Source organism: Salmo salar, chromosome 16 (assembly GCF_965601325.2).
Source record: "Salmo salar chromosome 16, fSalSal1, whole genome shotgun sequence".
Taxonomy (NCBI): Eukaryota; Metazoa; Chordata; class Actinopteri; order Salmoniformes; family Salmonidae; genus Salmo; species Salmo salar.
In genome coordinates this window covers 96,425,001-96,447,370 of record NC_138306.1, presented here as the reverse complement: position 1 = coordinate 96,447,370, position 22,370 = coordinate 96,425,001, and the positions used below count along the sequence as shown (strand labels likewise).

The following is a 22,370-nucleotide window of genomic DNA, read 5'->3' as shown; positions in this document are numbered from 1 at the left end:
GTACACTACTCACGGTAGTCTACGTTGAAGTGGGCCAGTCTAGTGTACACTACTCACCGTAGTCTACGTTGAAGTGGCCCAGTCTAGTGTACACTACTCACGGTAGTCTACGTTGAAGTGGGCCAGTCTAGTGTACACTACTCACGGTAGTCTACGTTGAAGTGGGCTAGTCTAGTGTACACTACTCACGGTAGTCTATGTTGAAGTGGGCCAGTCTAGTGTACACTACTCACGGTAGTCTATGTTGAAGTGGGCCAGTCTAGTGTACACTACTCACGGTAGTCTACGTTGAAGTGGGCCAGTCTCGTGTACACTACTCACGGTAGTCTGCGTTGAAGTGGGCCAGTCTAGTGTACACTACTCACCGTAGTCTATGTTGAAGTGGGCCAGTCTAGTGTACACTACTCACGGTAGTCTACGTTGAAGTGGGCCAGTCTAGTGTACACTACTCACGGTAGTCTACGTTGAAGTGGGCCAGTCCAGTGTACACTACTCACGGTAGTCTATGTTGAAGTGGGCCAGTCTAGTGTTCACTACTCACGGTAGTCTATGTTGAAGTGGGCCAGTCTAGTGTACACTACTCACGGTAGTCTACATTGAAGTGGGCCAGTCTAGTGTACACTATTCACGGTAGTCTACGTTGAAGTGGGCCAGTCTAGTGTACACTACTCACGGTAGTCTACGTTGAAGTGGGCCAGTCTAGTGTACACTACTCACGGTAGTCTACGTTGAAGTGGGCCAGTCTAGTGTACACTACTCACGGTAGTCTACGTTGAAGTGGGCCAGTCTAGTGTACACTACTCACGGTAGTCTACGTTGAAGTGGGCCAGTCTAGTGTACACTACTCACGGTAGTCTATGTTGAAGTGGGCCAGTCTAGTGTACACTACTCACGGTAGTCTATGTTGAAGTGGGCCAGTCTAGTGTACACTACTCACGGTAGTCTATGTTGAAGTGGGCCAGTCTATTCACGGTAGTCTACGTTGAAGTGGGCCAGTCTACTCACGGTAGTCTACGTTGAAGTGGGCCAGTCTACTCACGGTAGTCTACATTGAAGTGGGCCAGTCTACTCACGGTAGTCCACGTTGAAGTGGGCCAGTCTACTCACGGTAGTCTACATTGAAGTGGGCCAGTCTACTCACGGTAGTCTACGTTGAAGTGGGCCAGTCTACTCACGGTAGTCCACGTTGAAGTGGGCCAGTCTACTCACGGTAGTCCACATTGAAGTGGGCCAGTCTACTCACGGTAGTCTACGTTGAAGTGGGCCAGTCTACTCACGGTAGTCCACGTTGAAGTGGGCCAGTCTACTCACGGTAGTCTACATTGAAGTGAGCCAGTCTACTCACGGTAGTCCACGTTGAAGTGGGCCAGTCTACTCACGGTAGTCTACATTGAAGTGGGCCAGTCTACTCACGGTAGTCCACGTTGAAGTGGGCCAGTCTACTCACGGTAGTCTACGTTAAAGTGGGCCAGTCTACTCACGGTAGTCCACGTTGAAGTGGGCCAGTCTACTCACGGTAGTCCACGTTGAAGTGGGCCAGTCTACTCACGGTAGTCCACGTTGAAGTGGGCCAGTCTACTCACGGTAGTCCACGTTGAAGTGGGCCAGTCTACTCACGGTAGTCTACGTTGAAGTGGGCCAGTCTACTCACGGTAGTCTACGTTGAAGTGGGCCAGTCTACTCACGGTAGTCTACATTGAAGTGAGCGAGTCTACTCACGGTAGTCCACGTTGAAGTGGGCCAGTCTACTCACGGTAGTCTACATTGAAGTGGGCCAGTCTACTCACGGTAGTCCACGTTGAAGTGGGCCAGTCTACTCACGGTAGTCTACATTGAAGTGGGCCAGTCTACTCACGGTAGTCCACGTTGAAGTGGGCCAGTCTACTCACGGTCGTCTACGTTGAAGTGGGCCTGTCTACTCACGGTAGTCTACATTGAAGTGGGCCAGTCTACTCACGGGAGTCTACGTTGAAGTGGGCCAGTCTACTCACGGTAGTCTACATTGAAGTGGGCCAGTCTACTCACGGTAGTCCACGTTGAAGTGGGCCAGTCTAGTGTTCACTACTCACGGTAGTCCACGTTGAAGTGGGCCAGTCTACTCACGGTAGTCCACGTTGAAGTGGGCCAGTCTACTCACGGTAGTCTACGTTGAAGTGGGCCAGTCTAGTGTTCACTACTCACGGTAGTCTACGTTGAAGTGGGCCAGTCTACTCACGGTAGTCCACGTTGAAGTGGGCCAGTCTACTCACGGTAGTCTACGTTGAAGTGGGCCAGTCTACTCACGGTAGTCTATGTTGAAGTGGGCCAGTCTAGGTGTTCACTACTCACGGTAGTCCACGTTGAAGTGGGCCAGTCTACTCACGGTAGTCTACGTTGAAGTGGGCCAGTCTACTCACGGTAGTCTACGTTGAAGTGGGCCAGTCTACTCACGGTAGTCTACGTTGAAGTGGGCCAGTCTACTCACGGTAGTCCACGTTGAAGTGGGCCAGTCTACTCACGGTAGTCTACGTTGAAGTGGGCCAGTCTACTCACGGTAGTCTACATTGAAGTGGGCCAGTCTACTCACGGTAGTCCACGTTGAAGTGGGCCAGTCTACTCACGGTAGTCCACGTTGAAGTGGGCCAGTCTACTCACGGTAGTCCACGTTGAAGTGGGCCAGTCTACTCACGGTAGTCCACGTTGAAGTGGGCCAGTCTACTCACGGTAGTCCACGTTGAAGTGGGCCAGTCTACTCACGGTAGTCCACGTTGAAGTGGGCCAGTCTACTCACGGTAGTCTACGTTGAAGTGGGCCAGTCTACTCACGGTAGTCCACGTTGAAGTGGGCCAGTCTACTCACGGTAGTCTACGTTGAAGTGGGCCAGTCTACTCACGGTAGTCTACGTTGAAGTGGGCCAGTCTACTCACGGTAGTCTACGTTGAAGTGGGCCAGTCTACTCACGGTAGTCTACATTGAAGTGAGCGAGTCTACTCACGGTAGTCCACGTTGAAGTGGGCCAGTCTACTCACGGTAGTCTACATTGAAGTGGGCCAGTCTACTCACGGTAGTCTACGTTGAAGTGGGCCAGTCTACTCACGGTAGTCTACGTTGAAGTGGGCCAGTCTACTCACGGTAGTCTACGTTGAAGTGGGCCAGTCTACTCACGGTAGTCTACATTGAAGTGAGCGAGTCTACTCACGGTAGTCCACGTTGAAGTGGGCCAGTCTACTCACGGTAGTCTACATTGAAGTGGGCCAGTCTACTCACGGTAGTCCACGTTGAAGTGGGCCAGTCTACTCACGGTAGTCTACATTGAAGTGGGCCAGTCTACTCACGGTAGTCCACGTTGAAGTGGGCCAGTCTACTCACGGTCGTCTACGTTGAAGTGGGCCTGTCTACTCACGGTAGTCTACATTGAAGTGGGCCAGTCTACTCACGGGAGTCTACATTGAAGTGGGCCAGTCTACTCACGGTAGTCTACATTGAAGTGGGCCAGTCTACTCACGGTAGTCCACGTTGAAGTGGGCCAGTCTAGTGTTCACTACTCACGGTAGTCCACGTTGAAGTGGGCCAGTCTACTCACGGTAGTCCACGTTGAAGTGGGCCAGTCTACTCACGGTAGTCTACGTTGAAGTGGGCCAGTCTAGTGTTCACTACTCACGGTAGTCTACGTTGAAGTGGGCCAGTCTACTCACGGTAGTCCACGTTGAAGTGGGCCAGTCTACTCACGGTAGTCTACGTTGAAGTGGGCCAGTCTACTCACGGTAGTCTATGTTGAAGTGGGCCAGTCTAGTGTTCACTACTCACGGTAGTCCACGTTGAAGTGGGCCAGTCTACTCACGGTAGTCTACGTTGAAGTGGGCCAGTCTACTCACGGTAGTCTACGTTGAAGTGGGCCAGTCTACTCACGGTAGTCCACGTTGAAGTGGGCCAGTCTACTCACGGTAGTCCACGTTGAAGTGGGCCAGTCTACTCACGGTAGTCTATGTTGAAGTGGGCCAGTCCCTCCCCGGTGAAGTAGGTTCCTCTCTCTACGTGCAGGAAACAGTGTTTGCTCTTCTTCCCCTGAATGACCTCCTTGACCCCGGACGACCCCTGGTTCATCAGGTTCCACCCGCGGATGCAGCCGTCCAGACGAGGGTTGATCTAGAACGGGGGTCGTTACGTCAAACGTTATCAGGTGGTTGTACGATGGTCGTTTTACGGTTATGGAATCATTATTTTTACGGTTGTTCTATGGTTTGTTCTATGGTTGTTCTATGGTCGTTCTATGGTTGTGATATGGTTGTTCTATGGTTTGTTCTATGGTTGTTCTATGGTTGTGATATGGTTGTGATATGGTTTGTTCTATGGTCGTTCTATGGTTGTGATATGGTTGTTCTATGGTTTGTTCTATGGTTGTTCTATGGTCGTTCTATGGTTTGTTCTATGGTTTGTTCTATGGTCGTTCTATGGTTGTGATATGGTTGTTCTATGGTTTGTTCTATGGTTGTTCTATGGTTTGTTCTATGGTTTGTTCTATGGTCGTTCTATGGTTGTGATATGGTTGTTCTATGGTTTGTTCTATGGTCGTTCTATGGTTGTGATATGGTTTGTTCTATGGTTGTGGTGTTGTGGCAGCGGGCTGTTCACCGGTTTGATGACGCTGTCTGTGCGGTTGGGCAGCCCTGCGATGTACACCTTGGTCTCCAGTTTCCCGTTAACGGACGTAAAGAGGCTCCCGGGGCTGTTGATGCTCATCACCGCTTCCTTACTGATCTTAACGCTGATGCTGGACTCCAGTTCATCTACTGAGATCTACAACAACACAACAACATCATTACACAACAACAACAACATTACACAACAACAACATTACACAACAACAACAACATTACACAACAACAACAACATTACACAACAACAACAACAACAACAACAACATTACACAACAACAACAACAACAACATTACACAACAACAACAACAACATTACACAACAACAACAACATTACACAACAACAACAACAACATTACACAACAACAACAACAACAACATTACACAACAACAACAACAACAACAACAACATTACACAACAACAACAACAACAACAACATTACACAATAACAACAACAACAACAACAACATTACACAACAACATTACACAACAACAACAACAACATTACACAACAACAACAACATTACACAACAACAACAACAACAACATTACACAACAACAACATTACACAACAACAACAAGAACATTACACAACAACAACAACAACATTACACAACAACAACAACATTACACAACAACAACAACAACATTACACAACAACAACAACATTACACAACAACAACAACAACAACAACATTACACAACAACAACATTACACAACAACAACAACATTACACAACAACAACAACAACATTACACAACAACAACAACATTACACAACAACATCAACATTACACAACAACAACAACATTACACAACAACAACAACATTACACAACAACAACAACAACAACAACAACATTACACAACAACAACAACAACAACAACATTACACAACAACAACAACAACATTACACAACAACAACAACATTACACAACAACAACAACAACATTACACAACAACAACAACAACATTACACAACAACAACAACAACAACATTACACAACAACAACAACAACATTACATCATAATAATAAACTTTTATTTTTCTATGGGGTAGATCATCTTTAATATTGTGATATATTGTGGTATATTGTGATATATTGTGATATATTGTGGTATATTGTGATAGATTGTGGTATATTGTGATATATTGTGATATATTGTGGTATATTGTGATAGATTGTGGCTTCTATCAATGTACTAGTTAAAGTTTGGACACACCTACTCAGTCCAGGGTTTTTTTCTTTGTTTTTACTATTTCCTACGTTGTAGAGTAAACAAATCAAAATACATTTTATGTTTGAGATTCATCCAAGTAGCCACCATTTGCGTAGATGACAGCTTTGCACACGCTTGGCATTCTCTCAACCAGCATCACCTGGAATGCTCTGACAGCATTCTGCAGCGATACGCCATTCCATCTGGTTTGTGCTTGTTTTTCCAACAGGACAATGACCCAACACACCTCCAGGCTGTGTAAGGGCTATTTCACCAAGAAGGAGAGTGATGGAGTGCTGCATCAGATGACCTGGCCTCCACAATCACCACGACCTCAACCCAATTGAGATGGTTTGAGATGAGTTGAACTGAAGAGTGAAAGGAAAAGCAGCGAACAAGTGCTCAGCATATGTGGGAACTCCTTCAAGACTGTTGGAAAAGCATTCCAGGTGAAGCTGGTTGAGAGAATGCCAAGCGTGTGCAAAGCTGTCATCAAGGCAAAGGGTGGCTACTTTGAAGAATCTCAAATATAAAATATATTTAGATTTGTTCAACACTTTTTTTGGTTACTACATAATTCCATACGTGTTATTTCATAGTTTTGATGTCTTCACTATTATTCTACAATGTAGAAAATAGTAAAAATAAAGAAAAACCCTTGAATGAGTCGGTGTGTCCAAACTTTTGACCGGTGCTGTACATACAGTTGAAGTCGGACGTTTACATACACCTTAGCCAAATACATTTAAAATCAGTTTCTCAGAATCCCTGACATTTAATCCTAGTAAAAAATTCCCTGTCTTAGATTATCTTTGAGTCAGTGTTTGTTTCATCTCTGCGTCACGGTTTTGTTGTTTTTGCTTATTCAGTTTATTTATGTATTGCATAGTTTCACAGTGTAAATAAAAATGTGGAACGAGAACGACACACACACGCTGCACTTTGGTCTTTTGGTGGTGGGAGATTCTGTCACGGCTGGTCGTAAAGAGAAGCCGAACAAAGTGCAGCGTGTCGTTCCACATTTTATTAGCAAAGAGGCACTGAGTTTGAATGTAGGCATTGAAATACATCCACAGGTACACCTCCAATTGACTCAAAAGATGTCAATTAGCCTATCAAGAAGCTTCTAAAGCCATGACATCATTTTCTGGAATTTTCCAAGCTGTTTAAAAGGCACAAGTCTACTTAGTGTATGGAAACGTCTGACCCACTGGAATTGTGATACAGTGAATTATAAATGAAATAATCTGTCTGTAAACAATTGTTGGAAAAATGACTTGTGTCATGCACAAAGTAGACGTCCTAACCGACTTGCCAAAACTATAGTTTGTTAACAAGAAATTTGTTGAGTGGTTGAAAAACGAGTTTTAATGACTCCAACCTAAGTGGATGTAAACTTCTGACTTAAACTGTAACATCACCACATCTTAACACTGGATTGAGATCAAACCCATCTGAGCGACAACAAAAAAGACAGGCAGTCAGGTTGGACAGACGGTAAAAGACAGGCAGTCAGGTTGGACAGACGGTAAAAGACAGGCAGTCAGGTTGGACAGACGGTAAAAGACAGGCAGTCAGGTTGGACAGACGGTAAAAGACAGGCAGTCAGGTTGGACAGACGGTAAAAGACAGGCAGTCAGGTTGGACAGACGGTAAAAGACAGGCAGTCAGGTTGGACAGACGACTAATATAACCAGCTAGTTAGTGACAGTAAAAGACAGGCAGTCAGGTTGGACAGACGGTAAAAGACAGGCAGTCAGGTTGGACAGACGGTAAAAGACAGGCAGTCAGGTTGGACAGACGGTAAAAGACAGGCAGTCAGGTTGGACAGACGGTAAAAGACAGGCAGTCAGGTTGGACAGACGGTAAAAGACAGGCAGTCAGGTTGGACAGACGGTAAAAGACAGGCAGTCAGGTTGGACAGACGGTAAAAGACAGGCAGTCAGGTTGGACAGACGGTAAAAGACAGGCAGTCAGGTTGGACAGGCGGTAAAAGACAGGCAGTCAGGTTGGACAGGCGGTAAAAGACAGGCAGTCAGGTTGGACAGGCGGTAAAAGACAGGCAGTCAGGTTGGACAGGCGGTAAAAGACAGGCAGTCAGGTTGGACAGACGGTAAAAGACAGGCAGTCAGGTTGGACAGACGGTAAAAGACAGGCAGTCAGGTTGGACAGGCGGTAAAAGACAGGCAGTCAGGTTGGACAGGCGGTAAAAGACAGGCAGTCAGGTTGGACAGACGGTAAAAGACAGGCAGTCAGGTTGGACAGACGGTAAAAGACAGGCAGTCAGGTTGGACAGACGGTAAAAGACAGGCAGTCAGGTTGGACAGACGGTAAAAGACAGGCAGTCAGGTTGGACAGACGGTAAAAGACAGGCAGTCAGGTTGGACAGACGGTAAAAGACAGGCAGTCAGGTTGGACAGACGGTAAAAGACAGGCAGTCAGGTTGGACAGACGGTAAAAGACAGGCAGTCAGGTTGGACAGACGACTAATATAACCAGCTAGTTAGTGACAGTAAAAGACAGGCAGTCAGGTTGGACAGACGGTAAAAGACAGGCAGTCAGGTTGGACAGACGGTAAAAGACAGGCAGTCAGGTTGGACAGACGGTAAAAGACAGGCAGTCAGGTTGGACAGACGGTAAAAGACAGGCAGTCAGGTTGGACAGACGGTAAAAGACAGGCAGTCAGGTTGGACAGACGGTAAAAGACAGGCAGTCAGGTTGGACAGACGGTAAAAGACAGGCAGTCAGGTTGGACAGACGGTAAAAGACAGGCAGTCAGGTTGGACAGACGGTAAAAGACAGGCAGTCAGGTTGGACAGGCGGTAAAAGACAGGCAGTCAGGTTGGACAGGCGGTAAAAGACAGGCAGTCAGGTTGGACAGGCGGTAAAAGACAGGCAGTCAGGTTGGACAGGCGGTAAAAGACAGGCAGTCAGGTTGGACAGACGGTAAAAGACAGGCAGTCAGGTTGGACAGACGGTAAAAGACAGGCAGTCAGGTTGGACAGGCGGTAAAAGACAGGCAGTCAGGTTGGACAGGCGGTAAAAGACAGGCAGTCAGGTTGGACAGACGGTAAAAGACAGGCAGTCAGGTTGGACAGACGGTAAAAGACAGGCAGTCAGGTTGGACAGACGGTAAAAGACAGGCAGTCAGGTTGGACAGACGGTAAAAGACAGGCAGTCAGGTTGGACAGACGGTAAAAGACAGGCAGTCAGGTTGGACAGATGGTAAAAGACAGGCAGTCAGGTTGGACAGACGACTAATATAACCAGCTAGTTAGTGACAGTAAAAGACAGGCAGTCAGGTTGGACAGACGGTAAAAGACAGGCAGTCAGGTTGGACAGACGGTAAAAGACAGGCAGTCAGGTTGGACAGACGGTAAAAGACAGGCAGTCAGGTTGGACAGACGACTAATATAACCAGCTAGTTAGTGACAGTAAAAGACAGGCAGTCAGGTTGGACAGACGGTAAAAGACAGGCAGTCAGGTTGGACAGACGGTAAAAGACAGGCAGTCAGGTTGGACAGACGGTAAAAGACAGGCAGTCAGGTTGGACAGACGGTAAAAGACAGGCAGTCAGGTTGGACAGATGACTAATATAACCAGCTAGTTAGTGACAGTAAAAGACAGGCAGTCAGGTTGGACAGACGGTAAAAGACAGGCAGTCAGGTTGGACAGACGGTAAAAGACAGGCAGTCAGGTTGGACAGACGGTAAAAGACAGGCAGTCCGGTTGGACAGACGGTAAAAGACAGGCAGTCAGGTTGGACAGACGGTAAAAGACAGGCAGTCAGGTTGGACAGACGGTAAAAGACAGGCAGTCAGGTTGGACAGACGGTAAAAGACAGGCAGTCAGGTTGGACAGACGGTAAAAGACAGGCAGTCAGGTTGGACAGACGGTAAAAGACAGGCAGTCAGGTTGGACAGACGACTAATATAACCAGCTAGTTAGTGACAGTAAAAGACAGGCAGTCAGGTTGGACAGACGGTAAAAGACAGGCAGTCAGGTTGGACAGACGGTAAAAGACAGGCAGTCAGGTTGGACAGACGGTAAAAGACAGGCAGTCAGGTTGGACAGACGGTAAAAGACAGGCAGTCAGGTTGGACAGACGGTAAAAGACAGGCAGTCAGGTTGGACAGACGGTAAAAGACAGGCAGTCAGGTTGGACAGACGGTAAAAGACAGGCAGTCAGGTTGGACAGACGGTAAAAGACAGGCAGTCAGGTTGGACAGGCGACTAATATAAGCAGCTAGAGACAGTAGATGTAATCCACAAGCCACTCTTACCACATGCCACTGTCCGTCGTTGATGACCTTGCCCCCGCTGGTGACCTTGAGTGAGTGCTGGTTCTTGAACTGGACTTCGATCCGTCCTCCTCTCAGCCCCAGCATGAACCACGAGTCCTGGGAAGACTCTGCGTACAGAACCACCCCTTCCGGATCAAACGTACGGAAGTCAAACTCCGCAGCGAACCTTGAAGACCAGATGATTTTTAAAGAGGGTACAGCTGCGTAGTGAACAGGACTTCCACAGCAGTTATGTGTGTGCATGTCTGTCTCTACCTATATGTGTGCGTTTTAAACCCTCTTACTTCGTGTTCTCCGGTAGTCTGAAGAGGAGGTATATGACAGGTCCTCCGGTGAATTGTTCTCCCAGGTGCAGCATCTCGGCGTGTTTGTAGTCGTACAGCTGGACGCACACTGGGACCTCCTCACAGGAACGTCGATCCTCCGCTAACCGCAGACCTTGACGACCTTCGCAGCGGCAGGAGTAGCTACCCATCGTGTTCACGCACACGCCCTCGCACACGCCCACCTCGCACTCGTCGACATCTGCGGGGACGACCACGAGCGTCAGACGGAGAGGGGTCGAGGTTAGAGGTCATTACAGGAGGTACAGAGGTCAGGGTTAAGATCAGTTGATTTACAAACGATCCATTAGGTCCTTGAATATAATTGTCTCTGACATTTTTTTTTTATTTGACAGATTGTATATTTAGGGGCGGCAGGTTAGCCTAGTGGTTAGAGCGTTGGGCCAGTAACCAGCAGGTAGCCTAGTGGTTGGAGCGTTGGGCCAGTAACCAGCAGGTAGCCTAGTGGTTAGAGCGTTGGGCCAGTAACCAGCAGGTAGCCTAGTGGTTAGAGCGTTGGGCCAGTAACCAGCAGGTAGCCTAGTGGTTAGAGCGTTGGGCCAGTAACCAGCAGGTAGCCTAGTGGTTAGAGCGTTGGGCCAGTAACCAGCAGGTAGCCTAGTGGTTAGAGCGTTGGGCCAGTAACCAGCAGGTAGCCTAGTGGTTAGAGGCAGGTTAGCCTAGTGGTTAGAGCGTTGGGCCAGTAACCAGCAGGTAGCCTAGTGGTTGGAGCGTTGGGCCAGTAACCAGCAGGTTAGCCTAGTGGTTAGAGTGTTGGGCCAGTAACCAGCAGGTTAGCCTAGTGGTTAGAGGGTTGGGCCAGTAACCAGTAGGTAGCCTAGTGGTTAGAACGTTGGGCCAGTAACCAGCAGGTAGGATAGTGGTTAGAGCGTTGGGCCAGTAACCAGCAGGTAGCCTAGTGGTTAGAGCGTTGGGCCAGTAACCAGCAGGTAGCCTAGTGGTTAGAGCGTTGGGCCAGTAACCAGCAGGTAGCCTAGTGGTTAGAGCGTTGGGCCAGTAACCAGCAGGTAGCCTAGTGGTTAGAGCGTTGGGCCAGTAACCAGCAGGTAGCCTAGTGGTTAGAGCGTTGGGCCAGTAACCAGCAGGTAGCCTAGTGGTTAGAGGCAGGTTAGCCTAGTGGTTAGAGCGTTGGGCCAGTAACCAGCAGGTAGCCTAGTGGTTAGAGCGTTGGGCCAGTAACCAGCAGGTAGCCTAGTGGTTAGAGCGTTGGGCCAGTAACCAGCAGGTAGCCTAGTGGTTAGAGCGTTGGGCCAGTTACCAGCAGGTAGCCTAGTGGTTAGAGCGTTGGGCCAGTAACCAGCAGGTAGCCTAGTGGTTAGAGCGTTGGGCCAGTAACCAGCAGGTTAGCCTAGTGGTTGGAGCGTTGGACCAGTAACCAGCAGGTTAGCCTAGTGGTTAGAGTGTTGGGCCAGTAACCAGCAGGTTAGCCTAGTGGTTAGAGGGTTGGGCCAGTAACCAGTAGGTAGCCTAGTGGTTAGAACGTTGGGCCAGTAACCAGCAGGTAGCATAGTGGTTAGAGCGTTGGGCCAGTAACCAGCAGGTAGCCTAGTGGTTAGAGCGTTGGGCCAGTAACCAGCAGGTAGCCTAGTGGTTAGAGCGTTGGGCCAGTAACCAGCAGGTAGCCTAGTGGTTAGAGCGTTGGGCCAGTAACCAGCAGGTAGCCTAGTGGTTAGAGCGTTGGGCCAGTAACCAGCAGGTAGCCTAGTGGTTAGAGCGTTGGGCCAGTAACCAGCAGGTAGCCTAGTGGTTAGAGGCAGGTTAGCCTAGTGGTTAGAGCGTTGGGCCAGTAACCAGCAGGTAGCCTAGTGGTTAGAGCGTTGGGACAGTAACCAGCAGGTAGCCTAGTGGTTAGAGCGTTGGGCCAGTAACCAGCAGGTAGCCTAGTGGTTAGAGCGTTGGGCCAGTTACCAGCAGGTAGCCTAGTGGTTAGAGCGTTGGGCCAGTAACCAGCAGGTAGCCTAGTGGTTAGAGCGTTGGGCCAGTAACCAGCAGGTTAGCCTAGTGGTTGGAGCGTTGGACCAGTAACCAGCAGGTTAGCCTAGTGGTTAGAGCGTTGGGCCAGTAACCAGCAGGTTAGCCTAGTGGTTAGAGCGTTGGGCCAGTAACCAGCAGGTTAGCCTAGTGGTTAGAGCGTTGGGCCAGTAACCAGCAGGTAGCCTAGTGGTTAGAGCGTTGGGCCAGTAACCAGCAGGTAGCCTAGTGGTTGGAGCGTTGGGCCAGTAACCAGCAGGTTAGCCTAGTGGTTAGAGTGTTGGGCCAGTAACCAGCAGGTTAGCCTAGTGGTTAGAGGGTTGGGCCAGTAACCAGTAGGTAGCCTAGTGGTTAGAGCGTTGGGCCAGTAACCAGCAGGTAGCCTAGTGGTTGGAGCGTTGGGCCAGTAACCAGCAGGTTAGCCTAGTGGTTAGAGTGTTGGGCCAGTAACCAGCAGGTTAGCCTAGTGGTTAGAGGGTTGGGCCAGTAACCAGTAGGTAGCCTAGTGGTTAGAGCGTTGGGCCAGTAACCAGCAGGTAGCCTAGTGGTTAGAGTGTTGGGCCAGTAACTAGCAGGTAGCCTAGTGGTTAGAGCGTTGGGCCAGTAACCAGCAGGTAGCCTAGTGGTTGGAGCGTTGGACCAGTAACCAGCAGGTTAGCCTAGTGGTTAGAGCGTTGGGCCAGTAACCAGCAGGTAGCCTAGTGGTTAAGAGCGTTGGGCTAGTTAACCGAAAGGTTGCTAGATCGAATCCCCGAGCTGACAAGGTAAAAATCTGTCGTTCTGCCCCTGAACAAGGCAGTTAAACCCCACTGTTCCTAGGCCGTCATTGAAAATAAGAATTTGTTCTTAACTGACTTGCCTAGTTAAATAGGTATCACGTCTTGACCATAGAAAGATGTTATTTTCTATGGTAGAGTAGGTCAGGGCGTGACAGGGTTTTTGTTTCTATGTTTTCTATTTCTATGTTTAGGTAAAAAAAATGTTGTATTTCTATGTTGGGGGGGTTTTGTTTGGGATGATCTCCAATTAGAGGCAGCTTGTCCTCGTTGTCTCTAATTGGAGATCATATTTAAGTAGGTTTTTTTTTCCCCCACCTGGGTTTTGTGGGTGATTGTTTTTGAGTTAGTTGTATGTTTCACCTCTACGTCACGGTTTTTGTTAGTTTGTTTGTTATTCTAGTTTCACAGTATAAATAAAACGTGGAACAACACACACACACTGCACTTTGGTCCGCTCCTCCTTTCGACAGCCGTGACAAAAAAGGTTAAATAAAATAAAATGTTCCTGTGTGTGATAGTGTCTTTCTCGTGTGGGTGCAGTGGAGTGGCATCTCACCCAAGCAGGAGCGTAAGGTGAAGTTGTAATTGAAGCCCGGGGGACACTCGCACTCATACATGCCAGGGTTGTTGACACATTTAGCTGGTTCTTCACAGATACTGGGGTACAGCAAACACTCATTGATATCTGGAGAGGGGAAATACATTTAGCTGGTTCCACAGAGATACTGGGGTACAGCAGATACCATCTGGAGAGGGGAATACATTTAGCTGGTTCCTCAGAGATACTGGGGTACAGCAGATACTATCTGGGATACAGGACATATTGACATGTTCAGTGTGAGTTGTTAATATGGAGGTTTGGGTTAGTCATGAGACAATCACACAAACATTAACACAAGTGGGTGGGTGCACAAGCAGAAACAGTCATTGAGACTGAAGCCTGTTTCTGGTAACAGCGATGGTCAATGACCCTGAGGTTTAAACAGTCTTATGTACAGTGAGGGGAAAAAAGTATTTGATCCCCTGCTGATTTTGTACGTTTGCCCACTGGTAAAGAAATGATCAGTCTATAATTTTAATGGGAGGTTTATTGGAACAGTGAGAGACAGAATAACAACAAAAACAAAATCCAGAAAAACGCATGTCAAAAATGTTATAAAATGATTTGCATTTTAATGAGGGAAATAAGTATTTGACCCCCTCTGCCAAACATGACTTAGTACTTGGTGGCAAAACCCTTGTTGGCAATCACAGAGGTCAGACGTTTCTTGTAGTTGGCCACCAGGTTTGCACACATCTCAGGAGGGATTTTGTCCCACTCCTCTTTGCAGATCTTCTCCAAGTCATTAAGGTTTCGAGGCTGACGTTTGGCAACTCGAACCTTCAGCTCCCTCCACAGATTTTCTATGGGATTAAGGTCTGGAGACTGGCTAGGCCACTCCAGGACCTTATTGTGCTTCTTCTTGAGCCACTCCTTTGTTGCCTTGGCCGTGTGTTTTGGGTCATTGTCATGCTGGGATACCCATCAATGACCCATTTTCAATGCCCTGGCTGAGGGAAGGATGTTCTCACCCAAGATTTGACGGTACATGGCCCCGTCCATCGTCCCTTTGATGCGGTGAAGTTGTCCTGTCCCCTTAGCAGAAAAACACCCCCAAAGCATAATGTTTCCACCTCCATGTTTGACGGTGGGGATGGTGTTCTTGGGGTCATAGGCAGCATTCCTCCTCCTCCAAACACAGTGAGTTGAGTTGATGCCAAAGAGCTCCATTTTGGTCTCATCTGACCACAACACTTTCACCCAGTTGTCCTCTGAATTATTCAGATGTTCATTGGCAAACTTCAGATGGGCATGTATATGTGCTTTCTTGAGCAGGGGGACCTTGCGGGCGCTGCAGGATTTCAGTCCTTCACGGCGTAGTGTATTACCAATTGTTTTCTTGGTGACTATGTTCCCAGCTGCCTTGAGATCATTGACAAGATCCTCCCGTGTAGTTCTGGGCTGATTCCTCACCGTTCTCATGATCATTGCAACTCCACGAGGTGAGATCTTGCATGGAGCCCCAGGCCGAGGGAGATTGACAGTTCTTTTGTGTTTCTTCCATTTGTGAATAATTGCACCAACTGTTGTCCCCTTCTCACCAAGCTGCTTGGCGATGGTCTTGTAGCCCATTCCAGCCTTGTGTAGGTCTACAATCTTGTCCCTGACATCCTTGGAGAGCTCTTTGGTCTTGGCCATTGTGGAGAGTTTGGAATCTGATTGATTGATTGCTTCTGTGGACAGGTGTCTTTTATACAGGTAACAAGCTGAGATTAGGAGCACTCCCTTTAAGAGTGTGCTCCTAATCTCAGCTCGTTACCTGTATAAAAGACACCTGGGAGCCAGAAATCTTTCTGATTGAGAGGGGGGTCAAATACTTATTTCCCTCATTAAAATGCAAATCAATTTATAACATTTATAACATGTGTTTTTCTGGATTTTTTTGTTGTTATTCTGTCTCTCACTGTTCAAATAAACCTCCCATTAAAATTATAGACTGATCATTTCTTTACCAGTGGGCAAACGTACAAAATCAGCAGGGGATCAAATACTTTTCCCCCCACTGTAACACTGTACTGGTCAGCCATCTCCCTCTGTTAGTCTAAATTACGGTCGGGCCTGCAAATCTGGAGTCTGAACTAGAGTTTGGGCCTGCAACTCAACTCTAGATTCTAAACTAGATTCTAAACTACAGTCTAAGCTATAGTCTAAACAGAACCTGTTACCTGTACAGTGGATCTATATAACACTACCTGTTACCTGTACAGTGGATCTATATAACACTACCTGTAACCTGTACAGTGGATCTATATAACACTACCTGTTACCTGTACAGTGGATCTATATAACAGAACCTGTTACCTGTACAGTGGATCTATATAACACTACCTGTAACCTGTACAGTGGATCTATATAACAGTAATTGTTACCTGTACAGTGGATCTATATAACAGAACCTGTTACCTGTACAGTGGATCTATATAACACTACCTGTTACCTGTACAGTGGATCTATATAACACTACCTGTTACCTGTACAGTGGATCTATATAACACTACCTGTAACCTGTACAGTGGATCTATATAACAGTAATTGTTACCTGTACAGTGGATCTATATAACAGAACCTGTTACCTGTACAGTGGATCTATATAACACTACCTGTTACCTGTACAGTGGATCTATATAACAGAACCTGTTACCTGTACAGTGGATCTATATAACAGTAATTGTTACCTGTACAGTGGATCTATATAACAGTAATTGTTACCTGTACAGTGGATCTATATAACAGAACCTGTTACCTGTACAGTGGATCTATATAACAGAACCTGTTACCTGTACAGTGGATCTATATAACACTACCTGTTACCTGTACAGTGGATCTATATAACACTACCTGTTACCTGTACAGTGGATCTATATAACACTACCTGTAACCTGTACAGTGGATCTATATAACACTACCTGTTACCTGTACAGTGGATCTATATAACAGAACCTGTTACCTGTACAGTGGATCTATATAACACTACCTGTAACCTGTACAGTGGATCTATATAACAGTAATTGTTACCTGTACAGTGGATCTATATAACAGAACCTGTTACCTGTACAGTGGATCTATATAACAGAACCTGTTACCTGTACAGTGGATCTATATACACTACCTGTTACCTGTACAGTGGATCTATATAACAGTAATTGTTACCTGTACAGTGGATCTATATAACACTACCTGTAACCTGTACAGTGGATCTATATAACAGTAATTGTTACCTGTACAGTGGATCTATATAACAGAACCTGTTACCTGTACAGTGGATCTATATAACAGAACCTGTTACCTGTACAGTGGATCTATATAACACTACCTGTTACCTGTACAGTGGATCTATATAACAGTAATTGTTACCTGTACAGTGGATCTATATAACACTACCTGTTACCTGTACAGTGGATCTATATAACAGTAATTGTTACCTGTACAGTGGATCTATATAACACTACCTGTTACCTGTACAGTGGATCTATATAACAGTAATTGTTACCTGTACAGTGGATCTATATAACACTACCTGTTACCTGTACAGTGGATCTATATAACAGTAATTGTTACCTGTACAGTGGATCTATATAACACTACCTGTTACCTGTACAGTGGATCTATATAACACTACCTGTTACCTGTACAGTGGATCTATATAACAGAACCTGTTACCTGTACAGTGGATCTATATAACACTACCTGTTACCTGTACAGTGGATCTATATAACACTACCTGTTACCTGTACAGTGGATCTATATAACACTACCTGTTACCTGTACAGTGGATCTATATAACAGTAATTGTTACCTGTACAGTGGATCTATATAACACTACCTGTTACCTGTACAGTGGATCTATATAACACTACCTGTTACCTGTACAGTGGATCTATATAACAGTACCTGTTACCTGTACAGTGGATCTATATAACAGAACATGTTACCTGTACAGTGGATCTATATAACAGCACCTGTTACCTGTACAGTGGATCTATATAACACTACCTGTAACCTGTACAGTGGATCTATATAACAGTAATTGTTACCTGTACAGTGGATCTATATAACACTACCTGTTACCTGTACAGTGGATCTATATAACAGTAATTGTTACCTGTACAGTGGATCTATATAACACTACCTGTTACCTGTACAGTGGATCTATATAACAGTAATTGTTACCTGTACAGTGGATCTATATAACACTACCTGTTACCTGTACAGTGGATCTTGTCGTTGGTTCTGAACCGGTACTGAACACTGTTACCTGTACAGTGGATCTTGTCGTTGGTTCTGAACCGGTACTGAACACTGTTACCTGTACAGTGGATCTTGTCGTTGGTTCTGAACCGGTATCCATCATCACACATACAGCGGAAGGACCCGGGGGAGTTGTAACACTTCTGGTTGCACCCGGCTTGGTGATCTGGGTCCGAACACTCGTCGATGTCTGATCAATAAAACAATCAATAACAGCATTATTCAATAATAACAAAACATGGATTTATTGACTATAAACTTCCTGTTCCTGTTCCTGGGAGGAACTGTGACCTAGTAAATCAGCAACATCAACATTTCTGGCCAAGCTGTTCGAGACGGATTCAAACCAGCGACCAAGTATTAAGTAGGACCCAGTATTAAGCCAGGACCCAGTATTAAGCCAGGACCCAGTATTACCAGTATTAAGTAGGACCCAGTATTAAGCCAGGACCCAGTATTAAGTAGAACCCAGTATTAAGCCAGGACCCCGTATTAAGTAGGACCCAGTATTAAGCCAGGACCCAGTATTAAGCCAGGACCCAGTATTAAGTAGGACCCAGTATTAAGCCAGGACCCAGTATTAAGTAGGACCCAGTATTAAGCCAGGACCCAGTATTAAGCCAGGACCCAGTATTAAGTAGGACCCAGTATTAAGCCAGGACCCAGTATTAAGCCAGGACCCAGTATTAAGCCAGGACCCAGTATTAAGCCAGGACCCAGTATTAAGTAGGACCCAGTATTAAGCCAGGACTCAGTATTAAGCCAGGACCCAGTATTAAGCCAGGACCCAGTATTAAGTAGGACCCAGTATTAAGCCAGGACCCAGTATTAAGCCAGGACCCAGTATTAAGTAGGACCCAATATTAAGCCAGGACCCAGTATTAAGTAGGACCCAGTATTAAGCCAGGACCCAGTATTAAGCCAGGACCCAGTATTAAGCCAGGACCCAGTATTAAGCCAGGACCCAGTATTAAGTAGGACCCAATATTAAGCCAGGACCCAGTATTAAGTAGGACCCAGTATTAAGCCAGGACCCAGTATTAAGCCAGGACCCAGTATTAAGTAGGACCCAGTATTAAGCCAGGACCCAGTATTAAGCCAGGACCCAGTATTACCAGTATTAAGTAGGACCCAGTTTTAAGTAGGACCCAGTATTAAGCCAGGACCCAGTATTAAGTAGAACCCAGTATTAAGCCAGGACCCCGTATTAAGTAGGACCCAGTATTAAGCCAGGACCCAGTATTAAGCCAGGACCCAGTATTAAGTAGGACCCAGTATTAACCCTGGACCCAGTATTAAGTAGTACCCAGTATTAAGCCAGGACCCAGTATTAAGCCAGGACCCAGTATTAAGTAGGACCCAGTATTAAGCCAGGACCCAGTATTAAGCCAGGACCCAGTATTAAGCCAGGACCCAGTTTTAAGTAGGACCCAGTATTAAGCCAGGACCCAGTATTAAGCCAGGACCCAGTATTAAGTAGGACACAGTATTAAGCCAAGACCCAGTATTAAGCCAGGACCCAGTATTAAGCCAGGACCCAGTATTAAGCCAGGATCCAGTATTAAGCCAGGACCCAGTATTAAGTAGGACCCAGTATTAAGCCAGGACCCAGTACTAAGTAGTACCCAGTATTAAGTAGAACCCAGTATTAAGCCAGGACCCAGTATTAAGTAGGACCCAGTATTAAGTAGGACCCAGTATTAAGCCAGGACCTAGTATTAAGCCAGGACCCAGTATTAAGCCAGGACCCAGTATTAAGTAGGACCCAGTATTAAGCCAGGACCCAGTATTAAGCCAGGACCCAGTATTAAGTAGGACCCAGTATTAAGCCAGGACCCAGTATTAAGTAGGACCCAGTATTAAGCCAGGACCCAGTATTAAGCCAGGACCCAGTATTAAGCCAGGACCCAATAGGAAAGATCTTTAGTATGGGGAAACCCTGTCTGTCTGGTACCTACCATCCTCACAGCGCGGGCCCTTCCAGCCTGGTCGACACTGACAGGTGAAGGACACCTGTCTAACCCTGTCTGTCTGGTACCTACCATCCTCACAGCGCGGGCCCTTCCAGCCTGGTCGACACTGACAGGTGAAGGACACCTGTCTAACCCTGTCTGTCTGGTACCTACCATCCTCACAGCGCGGGCCCTTCCAGCCTGGTCGACACTGACAGGTGAAGGACACCTGTCTAACCCTGTCTGTCTGGTACCTACCATCCTCACAGCGCGGGCCCTTCCAGCCTGGTCGACACTGACAGGTGAAGGACACCTGTCTAACCCTGTCTGTCTGGTACCTACCATCCTCACAGCGCGGGCCCTTCCAGCCTGGTCGACACTGACAGGTGAAGGACACCTGTCTAACCCTGTCTGTCTGGTACCTACCATCCTCACAGCGCGGGCCCTTCCAGCCTGGTCGACACTGACAGGTGAAGGACACCTGTCTAACCCTGTCTGTCTGGTACCTACCATCCTCACAGCGCGGGCCCTTCCAGCCTGGTCGACACTGACAGGTGAAGGACACCTGTCTAACCCTGTCTGTCTGGTACCTACCATCCTCACAGCGCGGGCCCTTCCAGCCTGGTCGACACTGACAGGTGTAGGAGGCCTGGCCATCGATGCAGCGTTCAGAACCCTCCTTGTAACACGGAAACGGAAGGCACTGGTCACTGATCTCTGCAGAACAACACACACACACACACACACACACACCACACACACACACACACACACACACACACACAGACACGCACGCACGCACACACACACGCACACACACACACACACACACACACATTAACACACACACACACACATTAACACACACACACACACACACACACACACACTGGTATCATACAGGTATTCAGACAGGATTATACAGAACACATACAGGTATCCAGACAGGACAGGACTATACAGAACACATACAGGTATCCAGACAGGACAGGACTATACAGAACACATACAGGTATCCAGACAGGACTATACAGAACACATACAGGTATCCAGACAGGACTATACAGAACACATACAGGTATCCAGACAGGACATGACTATACAGAACACATACAGGTATCCAGACAGGACTATACAGAACACATACAGTTATCTAGACAGGACTATACAGAACACATACAGGTATCCAGACAGGACATGACTATATAGAACACATACAGGTATCCAGACAGGACTATACAGAACATATACAGGTATCCAGACAGGACTATACAGAACACATACAGGTATCCAGACAGGACTATACAGAACACATACAGGTATCCAGACAGGACTATACAGAACACATACAGGTATCCAGACAGGACATGAATATACAGAACACATACAGGTATCCAGACAGGACATGACTATACAGAACACATACAGGTATCCAGACAGGACTATACAGAACACATACAGGTATCCAGACAGGACATGACTATACAGAACACATACAGGTATCCAGACAGGACTATACAGAACACATACAGTTATCTAGACAGGACTATACAGAACACATACAGGTATCCAGACAGGACATGACTATATAGAACATATACAGGTATCCAGACAGGACTATACAGAACACATACAGGTATCCAGACAAGACTATACAGAACACATACAGGTATCCAGACAGGACTATACAGAACACATACAGGTATCCAGACAGGACATGAATATACAGAACACAAACAGGTATCCAGACAGGACAGGACTATACAGAACACATACAGGTATCCAGACAGGACATGACTATACAGAACACATACAGGTATCCAGACAGGACTATACAGAACACATACAGGTATCCAGACAGGACTATACAGAACACATACAGGTATCCAGACAGGACTATACAGAACACATACAGGTATCCAGACAGGACTATACAGAACACATACAGGTATCCAGACAGGACATGACCATACAGAACACATACAGGTATTCAGACAGGACATGACTATACCTGGTGGCCAGCACCCTACCCCTAAACCAGGGGGTCATACATACGGCCCAGTGGGCCAGCACCCTACCCCTAAACCAGGGGGTCAAACATATGGCCCGGTGGGCCAGCACCCTACCCCTAAACCAGGGGAGTCAAACATACGGCCCGGTGGGCCAGCACCCTACCCCTAAACCAGGGGAGTCAAACATACGGCCCGGTGGGCCAGCACCCTACCCCTAAACCAACCCGTAGCCCTAACCTCTGAACCCCAAACCACCATCTCTAACCTTTACCAACCTTTGACACAGGTCCTGACCATCTCTA

At 47.0% G+C, this 22,370-nt stretch overlaps 1 protein-coding gene across 2 annotated transcripts in view; it reads right to left on the bottom strand.

Moving 5' to 3' along the window:
* LOC145861169 (vitamin K-dependent protein S-like) overlaps nucleotides 1–22,370 on the bottom strand; it is a 35,769-nt gene that overhangs the window by 5,375 nt on the left and 8,024 nt on the right. For both annotated transcript variants that reach the window (XM_082963217.1, XM_082963218.1), the window contains 7 exons: nucleotides 20,651–20,773; nucleotides 18,163–18,294; nucleotides 13,812–13,940; nucleotides 10,446–10,686; nucleotides 10,141–10,327; nucleotides 4,612–4,776; nucleotides 3,957–4,125 (listed from right to left, as the gene is read on the bottom strand). In XM_082963217.1, the coding sequence (XP_082819343.1) occupies nucleotides 3,957–4,125; nucleotides 4,612–4,776; nucleotides 10,141–10,327; nucleotides 10,446–10,686; nucleotides 13,812–13,940; nucleotides 18,163–18,294; nucleotides 20,651–20,773 (1,146 nt within the window). The remainder of the gene's footprint in view (nucleotides 1–3,956; nucleotides 4,126–4,611; nucleotides 4,777–10,140; nucleotides 10,328–10,445; nucleotides 10,687–13,811; nucleotides 13,941–18,162; nucleotides 18,295–20,650; nucleotides 20,774–22,370) is intronic.